General features: G+C 34.9%; 1 protein-coding gene across 1 annotated transcript; it reads right to left on the minus strand.

Annotated features, from left to right (window-relative positions):
* Nucleotides 1-888: 888 nt before the first annotated feature.
* On the minus strand, nucleotides 889-21,703 carry LOC111473012 (UPF0481 protein At3g47200-like). Its single transcript, XM_023118606.1, has 5 exons — nucleotides 21,560-21,703; nucleotides 21,272-21,445; nucleotides 21,013-21,159; nucleotides 16,320-16,411; nucleotides 889-1,429 (listed from the first exon to the last, which is right to left on the minus strand). Exons 1-5 carry the CDS (start codon nucleotides 21,701-21,703, stop codon nucleotides 943-945), a joined length of 1,044 nt encoding a protein of 347 aa, XP_022974374.1. The 3' UTR covers nucleotides 889-942.
* Nucleotides 21,704-22,819: the final 1,116 nt, after the last annotated feature.

The following is a 22,819-nucleotide window of genomic DNA, read 5'->3' on the forward strand; positions in this document are numbered from 1 at the left end:
TTGATGGTATGAATGTGATAGATTAGACGTGATGAATTCATGTGTAATGTGAGAATGCGATTCTAAGCTTTTAAACATATATAATGACGGATGATATTGGACATATAAGTTAGGAACATTTTCAAATTCTTGATTTCTTTGGAGGATTTGTGGACAATACTTTTTAGAAGGGGTAGAAAAAAGTTTGAAGGGAAATGGTGAATTACAACTCTCAAATTTAGAAGAAATTCAAGGAAGAGATACCCAAAATCTAAATGTTGATTTCTCATGGTTGAAGGCTTGACACTGCTTGATATTGCTCCAAATGACTGCCCTTACTTCATTATTTACCGAGGAAGCTTAAACTAACTTTAAAATATGAAATATGAAGCATTGCCGTGAATTTAAACTCATATTTTCTAAAATTTTGGTAAAAAATATCTTTTATAATAAGAGGTTAGTTAACCTTCATTTTGAATTGAAGTGATGGGATGTTTTTAGGTGTGTCTTCTAGAACATATCCAAGTTTCGAAAACATCCAACTAATATAGTTTTAACGGAAACAAAACTTCATTACTTAAATTTCAAAAGAATTGATATCTAAATAGTTTTAATGGTTTAGTATAAAACAAATATAGAAAAAAATATAGCGAAGAGTAAACAAAAACTTCAAAACTTGATCATTATGCACCCTTCCCTCACAAACACAAATTTTCATGTACCCGTGTCAATCTTAAACGCTTTTTTATAACAAACAAAGAATAGAGATAATATGAAAAACGTAGTAATTGAACTTTTAGCATAAGATTATGGTCCATTAAATAACTATAGGTAGGATAACAAACATAAATGTATCATAATATTTATTTAAAAAGATTGGCAACTACAAAGTTAACATTTAACAAGGTAAAGATTGAACGAGGAAAATTTAAAAGAAACATACCTATATTTTTTGGATAGATTTCACTTCTTAAGAAATGCTGATATACCAGAAAATATAGTTTGAAGCAGGGCAAAAATAAGGAGGAAGATTGCACCAACGAAGGAGACAATAGCCCAAGGAGTATTGAAATAGTTATGTTTGAGTGTAGCTATCGCCTTGTTCCATCGTCTACTGCAGTGTTCTCGTAAAGCTTTGTTGATATCGTTGAAGTGGCAACAATTTGGGACTGTAACAAATTTACAGAGATTATTAAATAGTTCTGAAACTTCTATACTACTACCTCCAATTTCGTTTATTACGATTCCGGCTTTCACAAGTACACTCACATCTTTCTCTGTACATATCAAATGATCTAGTAATGACACATATTGGATACACTTGTTGTCATTTCCAACATAAAAATGCTCAAACGCTATCAAATTTCGCATCATGGGTTCAAAGTAATCATCATTAAGTATGGGTGGGATTTCAAAAACCCCATTTTTGAAGCTCACATTCATAAAACATTTGCCATTTTTGAAGCTCAGTTATCGATGGAGGAATAATTGATTTTTCTTCTTTACTATTGTTCTTAGAAGATATCGTGGGGACAAAGAAGAAGCTTAAGAAATCGATGAAATGCTTTGGGCATTTCTTCAACAAGGGATCAGGAAGATAGTAATTATTTACAATCCCACGATGAAAAAATATTTTTGCAAGAATTATAAAGGAGATGGAGGGATCCTTTTGTTTTACAAGGTATAGACGTGGAAGAACAAAGAAAGGAATTTGATTTTCCAACTTAATCAACTCAGCATCTATATAACGAAATCTTTTGTAGAATTGAAGATCTACTTTGTGTTTAATTCGAATGAATGCATCTCAGCTGTATTGGCCATAATGTAATATAAGCAACTCCACTATAAAACAACCATCCACCAGCAACATCTTAATAAAATCCTCGTCGTTCATGTTTATAGGTTCTGCATAGTAATCTCAAGCGTCTTTTACCCAAGTTTGAGTAGTTTCCTCAAGAAATTCCACCGAGCTCATGTTCATCATTCGAAACAGAAAGTTAGCAAGTTCTTGAAGCTTATATTGCTCTTTGACTATCAAATCATCTCGACTACGATGGTGAAACGGGCCAATGGAAATGACTTGGGGGGTAAAGGCTGTATTATTCATCTCACGTAACAGTTTGGGGACTTGATAGATACTACATCCTACATTAACAACAGGCAGTTGCTCTAGCATTGTTTTGATCCATGATACAACATTACCACAAAGCTGTCCGGTCCTACTACCTTCCGCCATATTGTAAGCTATGTCGTGTTCTCGATGCACTCCAATCTAACTCTTCTTCCCTTGAACTAAAACACCTACGTTTCCAAATCTTCTCTAATAGGAATGTCGAGCTTTTAAAACGAAACTTAAACTAACTAATTGGAAATAGGCAAAATCATATCATGTGGGAGACTAAACATATTGAACCACAGAAAAGTAAAGAAGGACAGTGAGACACTGTGGTGTGGTCCATACCACGTGGGAGAGACAACATAGTAAACAAAAGGACAACTTTGAACTAAAATAATATAAGCTATAAATGTATCACGTGGGAGACTGTAACATATTCATTCAAACTTTGCTTCGTACTTTCCCAAAAGGACTCATACTAATGGAACACTGGAGTGTTAGACGAACACGACTCTCCACAATGGTATGATATTGTCCACTTTGAACATAAGGTCTCATGGTTTTGTTTTGCTTCCCCAAAAGGCCTCATACTAATGGAGAGAGTATTGTTTGTTTATAAACCCATGATCATGCTCTAAATTAGCCGATGTGGGACTTCCATTATCCAACATGGAGAACCCCAAGGAGATATGCTAGGGCGGATGAAATCTTTATCTAGCAAGTCATATAGTTGCGTCTTGAGTTTGTTTAACTCTGCTGGTGCCATACGGTATGGGGCTTTAGAAATAAGACTCGTTTCTAGTTTAAGTTCTATGGCAAAATCTACGGCTCGAGAAGGGGGTATTTCTGGTAATTTTTTTGGAAAATCCGAAAATTCATTAACTATGGGCACCGTGTCTAAGGTCTTTTCTTTTTCTCTTTCATCCATGATACTAAGTATGCCAATATGGCTTAACTACCTTGTTGGACCAATTTCTTGGCTTTCATCATTGAGACTAGTTTCAGTGTAACTCTAGCACATGCACTCTTGAACTTAAAATCAAGACATAAGTGAGAATAGTACTTTCTTCTTGTAACAGACTATACTAGGATAATTTTTAGCTAACCAATCTATCCCTAGTATTACCTTTGAAGTTTTTCATGCTAACAACTATCAGGTCTACGTTTAAAGTTTGCCCTGTTAATATTACTTGCCTATATTTTACTCCATATTTAGCAACTAGGTTTATCCCGGCTTGGACACTAATAGATTATACATGCAATGAGGGACTAGTTCAAGCCCTGCTTGTCTAACAAATGGGATAAATATAAATGAATGCGTAGAGCTGGAATAAAATATAGTGAAAGCATAATGTCCCAAGACTGATAGTGTACTTATCACCACAGTGTCGGACCTTCTGATATCCTTGCTGGTGAACACGTATGCCCTCACTTGTGAACGAGTCTGCACAAGTCTGTCTGTTCCATCAGGTGCCCTTTATGGAATCAACTAGATTTTCAGTATTCTTAGTTGTGCAGTTGATAGCAATGTGGCCCTCCTAACCACACCGAAAGCATGCTCTAGTCCTTACCATAAATCTGCCCCCATATGGCTTTCCAAATACATTGCACTTTGATCCTCATCATCCTCCAGGTCCATCTTAGTTCTTAGGATGTTCGCTCGTATGTCGAGGAGGGTGTCTGTCAGTATGTCGAGAGGGATGTCTATCAGGATAATGAGGTCTACGCGCTAGTGGTTGGTGATATGAGTTCCTCAGTTCATATGATCTTTGGGCTTCGCCTTACTTGTTCTATGTGTGGCCTTATAAGTCATAGGGTAAATGGCTTTTTCCATGTGGCGAATCTTTGAGTCCAAATCCATCACAAACATCTCAACCATTTTTAACTCTGTGTCCACTAGTAAGGGCACAAATCTCTTGAGTCTCATGAATTTTTGGGCATAATCATCTACAGAATGTCCACCCTATGCTAAGTGGGTAAACTCTTGTTGTTTCTTGAGTCGGGCTACTTTCGGATAGTACTGATTCAAGAATATCTCCTAGAATTGTGACCAAGCTATAGCACTTTCATTAAGAATGAAAATTTCTCTGTTGTTTAGCCAGCATAATTCCACATCCTTTTTCAGCATGAATGATGCACATGACAACTTCTGATCGTCTGGACAATCCATTAACAAAAATATCATCTCCATTGTCGAAATATACAGCTGAGCTTCTGTTGGGTCCCCCACAGTTTCATTGAAGGTGCGTGAAACATATCGCTTGATATCCCATAAATATCTCGCTCCTCTGGTAGATTGCGAGCTTTTGGCCTGCTAGCTGGCTACCATTTTATACATAACCGCCTGGAACGATTCCCACATCAGGTTTGTGGTGGGATCTATTCTATCCTCTCATGCTGCTGCATCTGTACGAACTACTAAGCCCTCGCGAGGTGGGCTCTCTTCACCTCTCCCCCTTCCTCTAATAGGGGGTCCCTCTTCTTCCTCCATGTCATCTAGGCGACATGTTTCTAAAACCAACCTATAATTTTCCTTTATTCTACTATTCACTATCGTAATTCACATCATATTACCATATCATAATTAGTATACGATTTGGTAAGCACAATATCTTCACAAACATATAATTAGGTCAAACATCATGCTTTGACAAATAATATAATCCAGGCTATCAAACTTAATCATGAAGTACATTTAATAATAGTAGGCAATCATAGCATATACAATCAATGACATTTATTTTTATTATCTTCTGCAGGACATACCTGACAAACATTAATAGTGGGGCCATGGAACTTACTAAGCCTGTCTTATACTCTAGTCTACAGAATCTAAAATCTAAAGATCTAATACCGACCGTAATAATCCCTAGATTTTTTCTAACCTAAATTTACTACCATCAGCATAATATACTCTCTCATGTAGAAATAATCATTGAAAACACCATCGTAAAACATTGTCATGGACTTGCATGTTTCAAAAATTCTTTAAAGCAACCTAACCAAATAGTAAATAAAGAAAAATAAATATTAAAATTGAAAAATAGCCTGTACTAACCTATGGTCTAAGAATTTAAATACAACTATCATATACATGTGCTATTGTCTTTACTTGCAATGTCGTCATCAGTTGTGCAGGGGTGACTTGCCTTTACCTAACAAATAGAAGTAGCACATGCTTTGAGTATTTTATGAAATACTCACTAAGTGACCCACTATTGGGGTTAGGAATACAAACATATGCAACTCATGATTATTAACCTATCACTAAAGCAATCATTTGGTGGCCTTCAGTCCAACCCACTATTGAATTTGTAGTACTTCCCTGTATACGACTCACACGTGAGAGCGTGAGTCTCTGGCGGTTCGCACCCCCTGGACCCATCATAGTTGAGCTAGTTGTTCGTATTCGGACATTTGGAGGTCAGCAAACCCTCGAATATCATGCAAAGCATGATCATCATCATCAACATCATAGTGTACATGTCCGTACTAATCATTATAAATGGGAAAGTAACCCAATGTATATGAACATGCAATATGCATGATGTCCCTATAGTTTTCATCTTAAGTCATTCTTATGACACAACCCTATATATCATTCACATATTACTCTAGGTAACATGCATACATGGGTCTTCATATGTTCATCATCATTAACATCATTTGGGTTGTGTCTTAGAAAGCTCTTCATCATAATACATCATGACATTTAGTACAGGTACATCATTTTAATATGGAATATCATCATATTAAGTCATATCATCATCATGCATCTTGTATCATAATGTTATCATGTATCATTATCATCATGTCATCATATTATCATATATTAATCTTAATTGGATCCAACTATTAATATGTAATTTATTACTAAAACTAAAAAATACACTTACAAAATGTTTGTACTATTGGTAATACAGTCATGGTTGCTTGAATAAAACAATGCAACCATCATCCCAGTTAAAGAATTTGATTCAAAGCTAACTTAAGAGGAATGCTCAATTTATTTTTATTTTTTTATTTTTTTTAAGATTCGGATATATCAACTTGAGTTGCATTCAACTACAACTATAAATATTAAACTCCAGAATATTCATGAGCAAAGCAAGTCTTTTAAAATTATCCATCAAAGATGTTCTAGAATGAGTTGTGGAAAAGTGTTGCCTTAAGATCTAATTCCAATTAAGGATGTTAATGACAAACAAGTGCAAAGGGTGGAAGGTTTGAAGTGGAAATGAATAACAATAGTAGTGAACATTATCTAATTTATAAGCATGGAGTGAATGGTCTGTCTCATCCCAATATAGCGTTACCAGAGATTTTATATTATTTTTTATAGAAGTTATAAATGATGGTGGTATTCCTCGGTCATATATTTCAAAGGTGGAGCACTATTGGCTTCTTAAAAAAGTGCTTTTTCTTTTATCCTTTGAAGATACTTGAAGACGTTCTCAAGGATTTCTACCAGCATTAAGACTACTATCTCTACTTACAATAAACCCTCTCTATATGTGTGGGTCATTACTTTCTTTTATCTATGAAAATGGCATAGGCATAATGATATACTTATCTTTACTTGATTATCTTTTCTTTCTCTTTCGTTTTAGTACCTTTGTAATCGTTGTATCAACCATACCAATGTAAATGTGAAGATTATAATAAAAGTGTACATAATTTTAAGAAAGTACTTAGTTTGAAGTAATCTATTTCACGTAGAAATTATCTATTATTAAAAGTCAATGGTAAAATAAACCGAGACATACAAAAACAATTTTGAGAAAAAATGGAGAAAATTCGATAAAAAAAATAAGAAACTAAGAAGATAAGATAATTTGAATAATTGTAAATCAGAAATAATATTAAAACAAAATTGTAAGCCTTATGCTCTCTTTTAGAACAAATTTGTTTGCATTCAAACTTCAAAAGGATGGGACAATGCAATATTCTCTTTCCTAATAGTAATGCATTTATTTATTTTTATTTATGAAACAAATATTTAATTTGCAAACATTAAAATATCTTGTATGTTTATTTATTATTCCAACCATTTGTTTTAGTCTTTAATATCAACCATATAATATAATAAAATATAGTATAGAGTATGTGTTTCACTCATATATACTTCCATTAACAGTATTAAAATAGTTCTTTATAAATAGATGTGTGACACTCAAGTAAAAGATGAGTACATGAGTGAGCCGAGACCACATCTAAATGAGAGCAATCTTAAAGATATGATGGTTAAGAAAACCTTTAAAATATTGAGAGTCACTACTTATACCAATTAGTTGTAACTTCCTTTTTAGTGGCTTAATTCATCGAAATTTTATGGTTAAGCGTGTTTTCTTTGAAAATTTTTCTAGGATGCATATGATTGAGGACAAAACATTCTAAGACTCATTTTAGTTTGTGGGGATAGTTTTCATTTTTAGAAATATGATCTTAAACTTTTGCTAACCTAAAGTCGCTACTATCATCATAACATACCATCTTACGTGGAAATAAACACTCAAAACTTCATCATAAAACATTTGTAACAAACCAAGCTAACAATAAAAGTAACCCAAGGAAACAAAGAGAAGGAATTAAGTTATTTAAGCAAAGATAATGGTCTAAAACAAGAAATTTCTATACTCTAAAAGTAAATTTAAGTATTTAAGGCATTTGGAAAAGGATCGAAAAAGAGCTGGCACAAAAACAAAAAATAAAAAATGACATTTTTCCAATTTCTTATATAGAAGGGATTTCATGATACTCATTAGTAAAAAAAAAATGAAATTCTTTAGAAAAATTTAGATCTTTTGAGAAAAATAATAATAAAATATTCAAAAAGTGTCAAATTACAAAATTACCCCTTAACTTTGAGATATTTACGAAAATGCCATTCTGCCCAAAATAAGAACTTCCACAGTGACGTTATGCACAAAATCTATCAAAACTCAAAAACTTGTCATTATTTGCTCCAAAATTTGACAATCACCATCCGACGGTCAAAATTCAAATTAATAGTCAGTAGCTTGGTGATGAGAAAAGATATTTCTGACATATTATTTAGCAAATTCAATCTTTAAATTAGGGCAATTGTCATAAGAAAAATAAATCTAGGTTCCTTACTTCTCTCTATCGGTAAAACTTTTCTTTCTTGCTGGCACGTTCTAGAGGGTGGATGATTGCATTAAGCATTTTGCCGAGGGGTCGTGGATGAGGATTAGTTGCTTGACTGAGATTTCCAGCTACTGAGAGTTTTTTAATTATTATAACGGTTACAATGAGTAATATGACCATGTCGAAGGAAAATGTCAAGACCATCCAAAGTTAAATTTGTATTTTGAATCCTAGTCTATATTTTGGGTGTAGGTCAGAGTAAGGAAATAAATTATGAAAAAACTAAAAATAATATTAATAAATTTAAATTTAGAAATGGAAGGATTATCCCCTTATACCTTAGTCGTTAGACACTTATCTTTCAAAGTTAACCAAAAGGTAAAAAGTTATTTGTAACTACTCTAGATTTCTACCTACCTGGAGTCCCTACCTTCATCATATTGTAATCCTTTATATGCGAAAATAGCCTTTCAACTCTTCATAAAACATAAACTTTATCTTAAAACATAGTCATGGACTTACGTGTTCAAAAATATCTTTAAAATGACACAACAAAATACTAAATAAAATTAAGTAAAGGTTTAAATTAAAAATATTTTACTCTAGTCGAAGACTAATAAAATATATGCAACTACCCTGTGCATGTGCCATGGTCTCGAGTTGTGATGCTGTCGTCAGTCGTACAGGGATGCCTTGCCTTTTTCTGAAATAGAAGTAGCACGTGGCTTGAGTATTCAAAGAAATATTGAGTAAGTGACCCCATTATTGAGGTTAAATACAAACACGTACAATCTCATGAATGAGACCTATCATAATAGTCTATTTTCCTATGATGACTACCTAACAGACAACTGGGATGTGTACATAATTTTCCTACACACGTTTCATACATGCGAGTATGGACCCACCAGTCGATTCACACACCTCCTGAGCCCCCTTTCTGATCGGGCGAGCATTCTCCGAGAGATGTTGATGTCAAACACCCGTTAGAAATAGCGACCGTCACGATAACATTATGATAAACATAATGAACGTTTCCTTGCTTAGTAGTGTGCACGTCCATACTATCGTGAAGGAATAGGAGTATTTTCCAATGCATGAACACACAATAATACATGAGGTCCCAACATTTTTCCATTTTCATTATTATTTAATACAACACCGCTAACGTTTTTTTTTTTTTCATATCATATCATTTTTCGTATCATTTTACATAACATTTCTTATCATTTTTCATATCTTTTATGCATACGTCGGGTTGTATTTCATGTTAATTCGTCATTTTGCATGTCAATCATATCATATCGTTCAAATTAAAGAAATATGTCATATCATAACATTTCATCCTTGAATTCATCCTAACCATATCGTTTCATCAACTTATCCTATCTATATCATTTATTGAACGTATCCTATTCATACCGTTACAAAAACGTATCCTAACCCTATCGTTTTATCAATCTATCCTAATCATATCCTTTTCTATGCATAGCATAACCATATCATTATATCAATCATACCTTAGTCATATCATTACATTACGTTTATCATATCCTTCTCATATCCTATCTCACACATATCATTGAAGACATCATAATCCACAAATTTGAGTCCTTGTTTCAATGCTTGAAACTTTTGCGCCATGTCCTGTTGAAAATATTGTGGAACGAAGCGCTTACTCATGGACTCTTTGAACTCGTACCATGAATCAATGGGTGCTTCAAGATTTCTTCTCCTACTTGACATCAATTTATCCCACGAAATTTGAGCATATTGTTTGAATTGAGCAATGCATTATAGTACCTTCTTTTCATCACTAAAATTATGACAGTTGAATACCGACTCCACCGTTTTCTCCAATTCAAGGTACTCCTCTAGATTGGTTTTTCCATAAAACTTGGGAACTTTTAATTTGATGCTCCGTACGTTACGATCAATTCTATCGTCATAAGTAACTTGTTATAAATTACGATGCCTTCTTCCACGACCTCTCCCTTGCATCAAGGTACGACCAACCGCATGTGGATTATCCTCATGTTGATTAGAATTTTCTCCCTCATATTGATCGATAGATTTTGCAGGTAGTGGAATCCTCTCTCGAGCTTGATTTTGAATCTCCAATCTTCCTATTCAATTTTTCAACTCTTCTATTCCTCGAATTATTCTTTCCATGGTTCGTTGTTGTTCTTCTCTTAGTCGTGCATCACTAATGTTAGGATTGCCATCTAGATTTTTCATGCTACAAAAGAAAGTTAAAAGAGGGAGAGAGAGAAAAAAAAAAAAAAGACCTCACAAGCCCTCCCTCATGTGTATTCACTCATTAATGTAGTTCATTTGTGTTTAGCACTCATCACTCGAATCAATGTATTACTCCCTTACAAATTCACCCTCACAATTGAGCACACACAAATCACACCAAAACAAATTGGGATGTAAGGCAAGCTATGTTATAGAGCTAAGTGCAATTCAAAATGAAAATATAGCACATTTAACACACAAACAAGAGTATTAAAGGAGCAATCTGAATAACTACAAATAAACGAATTAAAGAAAGAAAATGAATAAGGACTAATTTTGTCATAGTAACACGTGAGAGTTACATATAATAATCAAAGACATTTAACATACATAAGCTTTCTTTCTTTCTTTCTTTTTTTTTTAAGTGGTTACCAACAACAAAATTGATTTAGAAGATCTTAAACAAGAATGATAAAATCCACATCTAACAATTTATAGAATAAGTCAACATGATTGAAGAACGAACATAAGATTTTTTTTTTTTTAATATATATTTTTGACATAGAATATGAACATTCTACACAAACTCGGAAAAGAAAAAAATTATAAGAGAATTAAAAGAGATAAACTCAAGAAAATATATATCCGACCTTGAGCCTAAAACTCTGATACCAATAATATGGAATCAATCCAAGGGAAAGTTTGGAATGGATTATCTTGATAATCAAGATCAAGAGTAAAGAAAACTCGTTTCTAAACTCACAAGCGGTTTGATCAATACTACTTGAATGATTCTAACATGCAAGTTCTAAATACAAGAATTAGCAAAGTAAAAGGTTAGCTCTCAACAAAGCTAAATAGAAATTATATTCTTTTTAATTCTAAAATGTGATATTTCTAATTAAAGAAAAGAAAAGAAACTTTATATAGCCTTTACCATCTTAACCTATGTGACACATAATCTCCCTATTAAATTGGCTAGTTAATGAGAAATATCCATGGCTAGCTAGTTAATGAGGCATATGGTAAGTGTTATAATATAACCTTAACTTCTATATTAAATAAGCTTAAATATACAAATAAATATTTAAATTATAATTAAATAATGCTATAAATGAAAAATGCTTATTAAATGACCAGTTCCATAAATTCAATCGAGTTCATTAAATGCAAATTAAACTGCATTTAATGTTATTTTTCTTAAAGTTCAACTTTGCACAACATATATGAGAGGTATCCAATGTCTTCTACAATTTTCTTTGAAGAGATCACCATAACTTGATATAAGTGTACAAGGTTTATTGTAGGTTCTTGGCTTATTCTTGTAATTGGACCTCGAAGTATGAACCTTGAAGTATGAAAATTTCTTGGTCATGAATCATATCATTCAATTTTGTATAGACTATCCATGTGGTCAATGGCATTTGTGTAAATATTTCAAACTTTTGATTATTTTATTACTTTTTCCTGAAAAATCAGAACTTTTTCTAAAATTTCCTTACTAGTTCATTTTTTTTTTCTTCTCGAACCTCTATAATTTCCTTCCTGTAAGGAATTAAATTTCCTTATTAGAAAGTACCCTACAAATTAGGAAAACGATCTTTTTTTTTTCTTCTTTTTAAGCTTATTTTTTTTCCTTTCTAATCCTAAGTTCTTACAATTCATTGATAAGATATTGAAAACATCTTCCAGGTATGAATTTTGTTGGGTGGAGTTAGCTTTTAACCAAATTTTGTTGGGTGGAGTTAGCTTTTACAATACTTATATTTAATACTGCATCTAAACTTCCGAGATTTTATGGAGTCTTTAAGGATGAAATTTCAAAATATCATGAAAGAATAGAAGAGAAAAATACTTGAAAAGTCCACAACCTCAAGAAAAATACAAAAGAAAAATGTTGGAAAATTGAGAAAGTGGTCAAAGTCAAATGACTGGAGGGGCATTATGGTCATTCTGCCTCCTTAATTAGGTACCTGAAAACTGAAATTAGAGAGATTAAAGAAAAGTTGATCAGAAAAGGAAAGAAGGAAAGAAAAGAAAAGAAAAGAAAAGAAAAGGAAAAAGAGAATAGAGAGAAAGGAAGGTTATAGAGAGAGAAAAACAGCCTCAACTCCAATTCGGTGACGAGGACTCTGATTCCGGCCGAGCCTCCTTCATAAAACCTTTACAGAACCTAGAGGAGAAGCGTTTTGGATCTTTGGATCATCCAAAACCATCCGGGAACGAAGAAAATTTGAAACTAAGTGGTTGAACTTTTACTCTCGAATTTCCTTCCGATTTTGTAAGAAGTATTGGGAGATAATATTTGAAATTTGAGTATATTAATCTATGAAAAATTGCACTCATATGTGTGAAAGAAGTTATAGTCGATTCAGATCCGAGATAGGAGTTCCAACGTTAGTTCGGATTTGGGAGTTGTTAATTTTTTTGCTAACATTGGACTCCAATATATTAGCCGATGTTTGGAAATAAATTACAAGAAAAATACCTAAGCATAAATGGATATAAACTCTACCAATTTCCTGAAGGAACCATGTTAATCTGAGTTAGGTAGAAAGGAATAAAAAATACAAAGAAAATAGAAAATAATTAGTTTTTCTGGAAATCGCAGCGCTCAGAGGTAGAGACGAACGACAAAGGGACTCGTGTCGATCAACGAGAGGGTCGCGCGTCACCGGCAAAGGAGGACGCGTGTCAAGCGCGCATAGGCGAAGAAAAAAATAGAGGAAATCTCGATAACCCATGCTCGATCTAGCAAAGAGATACGACCTGACTCAGCCCCACTCATCAACGTGAGAAAAACTGTTTCCCAACATGCACTTCCAGTTTTGAACTCACACCCTCAGCCTCGGTGAACCATTCAGTCCACACCACGGGGTGAAACCTCAGCATGCGTCTCCATCCCCTCAGCGCGTCCATATGCGCTCGTGATTTGGCGCAGAAGACTTACTTTGTGCTCGATTTGACTCCTGTTTGACGGTTTTTCATCCCAGTTTTGATACTGGCCTAAATTTAACTTGATTCATGACCTACCAGCGAACTTTCAAGAGATTTAGAGTTCCCAATTAGCGAAAAAGTAAGCTTCAAAGGGTTCGCTTCCTTCTGGTAAGTAAACCCTTGGATTTCAGGTAAGTAATACTGGTAGAGATCTCTAGGACAAGCTAGTATGTGAGCATGATGGACCTTAGGTGGTTAGAATACATGTAATTAGAAACAAGAATGAACAATTTTGGTGATTATGACATGTGCATGATGAAATTATGAAATTGCCCTTAGAACAAGAGAATTGAGAAACAAGTTTAATGTCTTCCGCTGTGGTATGATAGAGGATGGGATATTCTGATCTGTGCTCCAGATGATTGATGGATGTTTTCTCCCTGTTGAGCTTGTTTGAATGTTGATTGTGTCTAGGATTTATGACATGATTTTCCTGCAATAAAGTTGGGTAGGAATACCTTCTTAAATAACTTAAGCGATGGATATACATCATTTATGTGCTAAAGATGCTTGATAAATATATTTTTCCTAGTAGAGCATGCGTCAAGATCACAATTAAGATTAGGGCGCTATAGTTAGTGTGGTTTACATGTAGAACTAGAGGATTGACTTGTGTGCGGGATTGGTTTTGGTTAAGCTGAGAGGTTAACATAGAATGACCTTGAATTGAGAAAAATGGATTTTAAACTGTATGAACGCTCCTAAGAACCTAATATTTCTCCACGGTGTATTGACAAGATTTAAGTAGCTTACATGATCACGAAACTAGTTGAGCTACTATTGAGTGTAGAGTCGAGACAGGGTCGATGCTATAATCCTGTTAAACTAGATTTTTAGAAGAACTAGGGACTACATGGGTAGTTAGCTCAAGACATGAACCCCCTATTGAGAATAGAAACAGGTAACCTGTAAACCAGTCCTGATTGGACTAGGGACTACGCGGGTAGGTGGAAAACCCGATTGAGTGTAGATCAGTTGAACTTGTAAACCAGTGATTGGACTAGAGACTACGTGGGCAGGTGGAGAGCCCTATTGATTGTAGAAACAGGGGAATCTGTAAACCAGTCATTGTTGGACTAGGGACTACATGGGTAGGTGACAAGATAAAAGCCCCTATTGTGCGTAGAAACGAGTCAAAGCTAATGCTGCAACTTCGCGAACTAGTCTTGGTTGGACTAGGGACTACTTGGGTAGGTGGTTTAGCATTAACAACTCCTATTGAGCATAGAAACAAGTCAAGGCCGATGCTGCGACTTCGTAAATCGGTCTTGGAAGAGATCACGGACTACGTGGGTAGGTGGTTTGTCATGAACAACTTCTACTGAGTGTAGAAATAGGTCAAGGTCGATGTTACGATGTCGTAAACTAGTCTCGACAAGGGACTAGGGACTACACGAGTAGACGAACAATGAGGAATAACTTAAGTCATCGTTTAAACCAAAGGAAAGTCGTGCAAACCTACTAGGAGAAGGAAGCGATGAGAGCCTACAAGTAAGTTGCTTACTGAGTATATTTTTATACTCACTCTGTTTTCCCCTTTACTTTCTCAGGTATCGGTCGAGGTGGGGACTTGGGGCATCAGTCAATCAATTGTATTCTTTTGGGTTAATTTTGTAGTCTTTTGTATCATGTACTCTTTTCCCGTTTGTAAATAACTTTGACAATGGCGTTGTATGACTTTTAAAATCATCTTACTATATTTTCTACATTTTTGCTGTTTCTCTTTATTTTGATTTTGTTTTGTTTGTTTTTATTTTCGTCTTTTTAGTCTTGATTTTATTTTCGAAGTCTCGAAAATCGGGTCGTGACACTCTATGTTTAGCCCATCGAAAGTTTTTTACACATGATTTATTTATCTAGCCGACTTCAATAATACCACCCAACCGATTGCAACAACTCACTATTTATATATCTTCCTCTTTCTCCCTCTCTCCTAGGTTAATAATAAGTATTTTAACATATTTAAAAAGTTTAAAATATTTATATATTAACTTAATGATATATTTTCTAAATTCATTGTTTTATATTATTTTTAGAATTATTCATCGACTTCAACATTTTTTTGTTAGGGATAGTTTCATATCTATTTTTGGAAACTAAGACTTGACAGAGACATTTTTAACATTGATTTTAAGTAACATAGGATGGTTAAGTAACATATAAATATGTAATATATATGAAATTATAACATAGTATTAAGCTTATGATTTTCATTGGCCCATGCCAATCTTTAATGCTTTTCTACAAACCATGAATAGAGATGATATGAAAAGTTTTATACAAAAATTTTAGTAGTATGATAGCAAACACAAATATAACGCAATATTTATTTAAAAAGATTGATAAATGAGCAAGGAAATAAATTTGAAGAAACATACGTATATTATTTCGATAGGTTTGACTTGCTAGGAAATGCGGATATACCAGAAAATATAGTTTGAAATTGTCAAAACAAGGAGGAAGATTGCACCAAGGAAGGAGACAATAGCCTATGGCGTATTCAAACAGTTATGTTTGAGTGTAGCTATCGCCATGTTCCATCGTTTATTGCAGTGTTCTCATAAAGGTTTGTTGATATAGTTGAAGTGGCAACAATTTGGGACCGTAACAAATTTACAGAGATTGTTAAATAGTTCTGAAACTTCTATATTACTACCTCCAATTTCGTTGACTATGATTCTGGCTTCCATGAGTAAACTCATATCTTTCTTTGTACATATCAAATGTTCTAGTAACGACATATATTGGATACATTTGTTGTCATTTCCAACGTAAAAATACTTAAACGCTATCAGGTTTCGCATCATGGTTTCAAAGTAATCATCAATAAGTATAGGTGGGATTTCAAAAACTCCATTTTCAAACCTTATGTTTCACACATTTGGCATTTTCTGCTTTCTTGATGGTGACACTGGCTTCTTGGAGCTCAGTTATCGATGGAGGAATAATTGATTTTTCTTCTTTACTATTGTCCTTAGAAGATATCGTGAGGACGAAGAAGAAGCTTAAAACATCGATGAAATGGTTTGGGCTTGGGATATTAGAAAGATAGTAATTATTCACAATCCCATGATGAAAAAATACCGTTGTAAGTCTTATAAAGGGGACGGAGGGATCCTTTTGTTTTATAAAGTCGAATAGTCTTTCCAGAATAAAAAAAGGAATTTTATTTTTCAACTTAACCAGTGCCTATATGAGGAAATCTTCGGATGAATTGAAGATCTACCTTCTGCTCAATTTGAATGAATGAACGTGGGTAGTATTGTTCATAATTTAATATAAACAACTCCGCTATAAAACAACCATCTACCAACAACATTCTAACAAAATCCTCGTCGTTCATGTTTATAGGTTCTCCATAGTAATTTCGGGCTTCATTCACTCAGTTTTGAGCAATTTCCAGAAGAAACTCCAATGAGTTTACGTTGTTTGTCATTCGACGTTGAAAGTTAACAGGACCTTGAAGCTTATATTATTCTGTGGATATCAAATCTTCTCGACCACGATGATGAAATGGGCCAATGGAAATGATTTGGGGGGTAAAGGCTGTATTATTCATCTGACGTAACAGTTTGGGAACTCCATAGATGCTACATCCTACATTAACAACAGGTAGTTGCTCTAGCATTGTTTTGATCGATGACACAACGTTACCACCAAATTGTTCGTTCATATTACCTTCTGCCAAGCTATGTCGTGTTCTCGATACACTCCAATCTAACTCTTCTTCACTTGAACTAGAACACCTACGTTTTCAAATCTTCTCTAATAGGAATGTCGAGCTTTGAAACGGAACTTATCAAACATGAATTTTAAGGTAAGAAGAAAAGAGAGAATTAAGGAAGTACCTTGTTTGGAAAATTGATGGAGAAAGATGCAAGAAGAAGATGGAGTAAGAGAGGGCAATGGATGTTGAAGAAAGAAATAGGCAAAATTATTTCACGTGGGAAACTAAATATATTGAACCAAAGAAAAGTCAAAAGGACAGTGAGACACTATTGTGCGTATCACGTCGGAGAGGCAACATAGTCAACATAAGGACAACCAGACATCTCGGCTACACTATTTCCAATTAGCCATTTTTTAATAACATTCACGTTTATTCAAATTTCCAAAGAGGAAGGGTGGGTTGAGTTTGCACATTCTAAATTATATTGTTATTTTTTTTTTCTAACAATTAAATTATTACAGTGATTGCTGCATATTCTAAATTGTTTCCAATGGTTTATTATTTTGATAAAATTAAGTTTTCATACTTTATATTAATCTAGTTTAATGTGTTAAATATTCATGAGTAGGGTGTTCATGGGTAGCACGATATTATGGGGTTTGACATCGGTACAAATTAACTTGACCAGAAAGTTTAGAGGGTGTGCAAGCATCTTGGAGATTCACACTCGCACGAGTGGGTCGTGTGTAGGGAATTGCTACACATCCCATTTGTTCGAGACTGAGGGCAATCCCTAGATGAGCTAGAGATAGGTCTCTAAATCATGATTGCACGTGATTGCATTAACATGACTTCTATAGTGGGGTCACTAACTGAGTATTTCTTCGGTCGCGTGTCATATTATTTTTCAGGTAAAGGCAAGGCACCCATGTACGGTTGACTGCGGCATCGTATTCAGAGATTGCGGTGTGTGCATAGGGTAGTTGCATATTTAAGTAAGTTCGACAGTGTTTTCTAGCAGTTTGATGTGTTATGACAAGTTTTTCTTTCAATTAAATATGTGGAGAAGAAAATTCGAACATTCAACTTCTCGTTTAAAGTATATATTTTAACAAGTTAAGTAGTATTTACGTTGCTAAGATCTTAATCTTATTATAATCGTTGAATTTTATTTCTTGTTTTGTTTGCCTTCACATTTTAAAATATTTCTTGTACCTTTTCAAATCTTTTCCTTAAATAAATAACACTTCAACAAAAATTGACAATTTGAGCACTAATCCATGTAGTTAGAACTAAAAAAATCGAAAAATTTCAACGACTATATTAAAATATTAGAAAGCACATGAACCAAAATAATATAAAACTTTGATGAACTTCGACCTAGTCTACAATCTATGTCTAAGGTTTTATGCGTTATAGTGGTTCAAACTCTCGTCTAGGGCTTGCCGAGTGATACGGTCTGAAAAATTATGTCTAAGGCTTCATGTGTTTCAAGCAGCATAGTCTGAATACCTACGCTCAAGGCTTCTTATGTTTTGAGTAGCGTAGTTTGAAAAACATACATCCAAGGTTTCTTACGTTCTGAGCGATGTAATCTAAATCATCAACATGTTATACCGTGTGAGGTCTAGGAGGTTATAGATAAAGGACTAGGGTAATTACTCTCTCTTTGTGGTTGTCCCAAACGTTGCCCTAGATTACTCGTGGAAAACCAAGAAGGTCATATGATCAGTACAAAACATGAACATGACATCCTGTAAATGAGGGAAACATGAGGCCAAACATGACATCTTGCTAAGAAAAATATTGTGCAGGACATTACACCTAGATGAGGAAAAATATGGGCTTCTAAAAGCACCATGTGGTGGGATGTCATGGGACACGTTGAATAAAAATATGACAAAGTTTAAATAAAAAAGCAGTCAATAATGCCAAGATTAAATACAAGATTAAATCCAATTACAAGACGATTTGTACAAAATTTTACAAACGGAGAAATTATAAGAAAAAATACAAGACTCCAAAATGTACAAAGCACGGTAGAGGAAATCTCATAATTTAGACACTAAAGAAAAGAAGATTTAGAAGGTTGTTATATGTCTACGTTATGAGATACATAGCACGGTAGGGAAGATAACTCCTAACAGTTATTCAGGTGCCCTCCATGGACGACACCATCATGATGGATATACACTCTAAACATGTAGGAAAAAAGGAAATTCTTCTCGAAAGAGAAAGTCTAAAGAATGTTCAAGTAGGCCTTCGTCAAGCAAGTCTAAATAATGAATTGGTTAGCCAAAAACTATACCATTATAGACCACAAGAAGGAAATGGTATTCTTGCCACCAACCAGACTAACTTTAAGTTTAAAGGAACTTGTATGGGAGTTACCCCAAAGATAGTGCCAATGATTAAAGCTAAATGCCTAGTACAATAAGAAGTGTGATCTCTAGCATGTGCAGTAGACGTAAAATGAAAAGAAAAGATGATAGATACAATACCAATAGTAAACGAATTTCTAGATGTTTTTCTAGAGGATTTACTAGGAGTTCCTCCTTTACGAGCCGTAGACTTCGGTATTGAACTCGAACTAGGAACTAGACCATCTCTAAAGCATCGTACCCCATGGCCCAGCAAAATTAAAGGAACTCAAAGTACAACTACAAGATCTACTAGATATGGGTTTCGTCCAACCTAGCATATCTCCTTGGGGTGCATTAGTATTTTTTGTGAAAAAGAAATATGGTTCGATGCGCCTATGTATTGACTATAGGGAGTTTAACGAGAGAATAGTAAAGAACAAGTACCCACAACCTTGCATCGAGGATTTATTTGACCAGCTCTGGGAGGCGACACTATTTTCCGCCAGATTAAGACCAAGGAAGGGGATGTACCGAAGACAACTTTTCGAAATAGATATGGCTACTACAAGTTCTTAGAGATGTCATTTGGCCTCACCAATGCCCAAGCTGTGTTCATGGAGTTAATGAAGTGGGTATTCAAGGAGTGTCTGGACACGTCTGTCATCATGTTTATAGATGACATCTTGGTATACTCGAGGACGGATCAAGAACACTAGGAACACCTCCAAAAAGTCTCAACTATCTTGAGGGGAAACAAGTTGTATGCCAAGTTCTCCATGTTAGGATCACACAACAACACACACTCGATCTAGATGAACACAAAGAACAGGATAGAGAAAATGCAAGGAGAACTTGACTAAAGGATTTATATTGATGACTTCAAGTATGTACAGTAAGAGAGAATACAGAGAATACAGAAAGTACATTTTCAAAGCTCTACCGGACGGGATATATATATAGTTCAGTTTACTATAATAGCTTTACCAGATTTAACCATCTACTATATATAGCTATTTACCATATATAGCTTTACTAAATATAGCTTTATCGAATAGCTTTATCGAATATAACCGTTGACAAAGCTATAAATAAGAGAGCAGGCTCCATAACCTAACAATTCTCCCACTTGGAGACTGATCTAGTCAACCAAGAATTTTATTCTCAAACGATCACTACATCATACCCTTTAAGGCTTTGCATAACCTTAATTTTCCAACATCAACACATTTTTTCAACATGTTTGCTGGGTTCTTTGCAGTCTCTATCTTCTCCAAACACATATCGCCTTCTTCCACTAACCTGCGAGTGAAATGGTATCGTCTTCTAATGTGTTTTATCCTTGAATGATAGACTAGGTTTTTCACCAACTGTATGGCACCCTGACTATCTATATAAAGGATCTTCTTGCACTGCTTCCTGTCTAATTCTTCTAGATAGTCTGTCATCCATATCATCTCCTTTCCAGTTTCAGCTATTGCCATGTACTCAGTTTCAGTAGATGAAAGAGCAACGCATTTCTAAAGCTTGAACATCCAACTCACTGCTGTTCCATCTATAGTGTAGATATATCCAGATGTGCTCTTGCTAGAGTCTACATCTTCACTCAGATCAGCATCCACAAAACCTTGCAGAACTACTTTGTCATTTCCATTTGTCATTTCCATAACAAAGTGAAGTACTGGATGTACCTTTCAGATATCTCAGAAGTCACTTCACAGCTTCCCAATGTTCTTTCCCTAGATTTGCCACGAACTTGCTAACAACTCCCACTGCATGTGTTATGTCAGGTCTAGTGCAGACCATAGCATACATCAAACTCCCAACTGCAAAAGCGTACGGAACTGATGCCATGTGCTCACGTTCCTCAACTGTCTTGGGAGATTGCCCCTTTGACAATTTAATATGATTTGCCAAGGGGGTAGTCTTGGGTTTAGTGTCATTCATCTTGAATTTGGACAACGCCTTCTCAATGTACTGTTCTTGGGATCGATTTAATGTGCCAACAGATCAATCTCGAGAAATTCTCATCCCAAGAATCTGCTTCACTGCACCCAAATCTTTCATCTCAAATACTGAAGACAAGCTTGCCTTCAGGTGGTTTATCTCCCTCATACTTGATCCAGCAATTAGTATATCATCCACATACAAGAGTAGAAACACATAAGAATCAGTGTATTTCTTGAGGTAGCAACACTGATCCTTTTCACTCCCGTGGAAACCACTCTTGCACATGAAGGAGTCAAACTTCTTGTATCACTGTCTCGGTGCTTGTTTCAGTCCATACAAGCTCTTATTGAGCTTACACACCATGTGCTCCTTGCCTGGAGCTGCAAACCCTTATGGTTGTTGCATATATATCTCCTCATCTAGATCCCCATGTAAAAACGCCGTTTTTACATCCATTTGCTCAAGGTGTAAATTCTCCGATGTAACAATACTCAGCAGAATTCAGATAGTAGTTAATTTCACAACTGGAGAAAAGATCTCAGCATAATCAATGTCTTTTCTTTGTGAATATCCTTTAACTACTAACCAAGCCTTAAACCTTATTCTTCCATCTAGTTCAACCTTGATTCTGAACACCATTTGTTCAACAAAGCCCTCTTTCCTGTCGGCAACTCAATCAGCACCCACGTATTATTATTTTCAAGTGAGCTCATCTTATCATCCATGGCTTGCTCCCACTTGGTTGAATCTTCCACTTGTAGGGCCTCATCAAAGAACTCTGGTTCTCCTTCGTCAGTCAGCAACAAATAATGTAATGAGGCTGAATATCTATCTGGTGCTCTGATAGTTCTGGATGATCTCCTCAACACCTACTCAGGTGTAACTTGCTCCACGTCTGGTTCTTCAGCAATAGGATCAGGAGTTTCTTGAGCTTCTGTTGTAACATCACTGCATGAATTTTTCTGCCACTCAAGTTCAACTCTCACTTGCTTCGTAGTCTCAGAGTTTATCTTCTCTCTGTCCGTGTACATGACATTTTCATCAAATGTCACATCGCAGTCTCTTAGGATTTTCATATTTTTCTCATCCCAAAACCTGTACCCGAATATGTCAGAGCCATAGCCTATGAAGTAGCATTTCACAGCCTTAGCATCAAGTTTATCTCTCTTCTCTGGATCAACATGAACATGCGCAGTACAACCAAAAGTTCTCAAGTAAGAGTACTTGAGTTCTTTTCCTGTTCATACTTCTTCGGGCAATTTGAACTTCAAGGGTACTGACGACCCTCTATTAATCAAATATGCTGCTATGTCCACAACATCGGCATAAAATGTCTTTGGTAGTCAAGAATGAATCCTCATGCTTCTTGCTCGCTCATTCAATGTTCTGTTCATTCTTTCT

Source organism: Cucurbita maxima, unplaced genomic scaffold, assembly GCF_002738345.1.
Source record: "Cucurbita maxima cultivar Rimu unplaced genomic scaffold, Cmax_1.0 Cma_Scf00097, whole genome shotgun sequence".
Classification (NCBI taxonomy): Eukaryota; Viridiplantae; Streptophyta; class Magnoliopsida; order Cucurbitales; family Cucurbitaceae; genus Cucurbita; species Cucurbita maxima.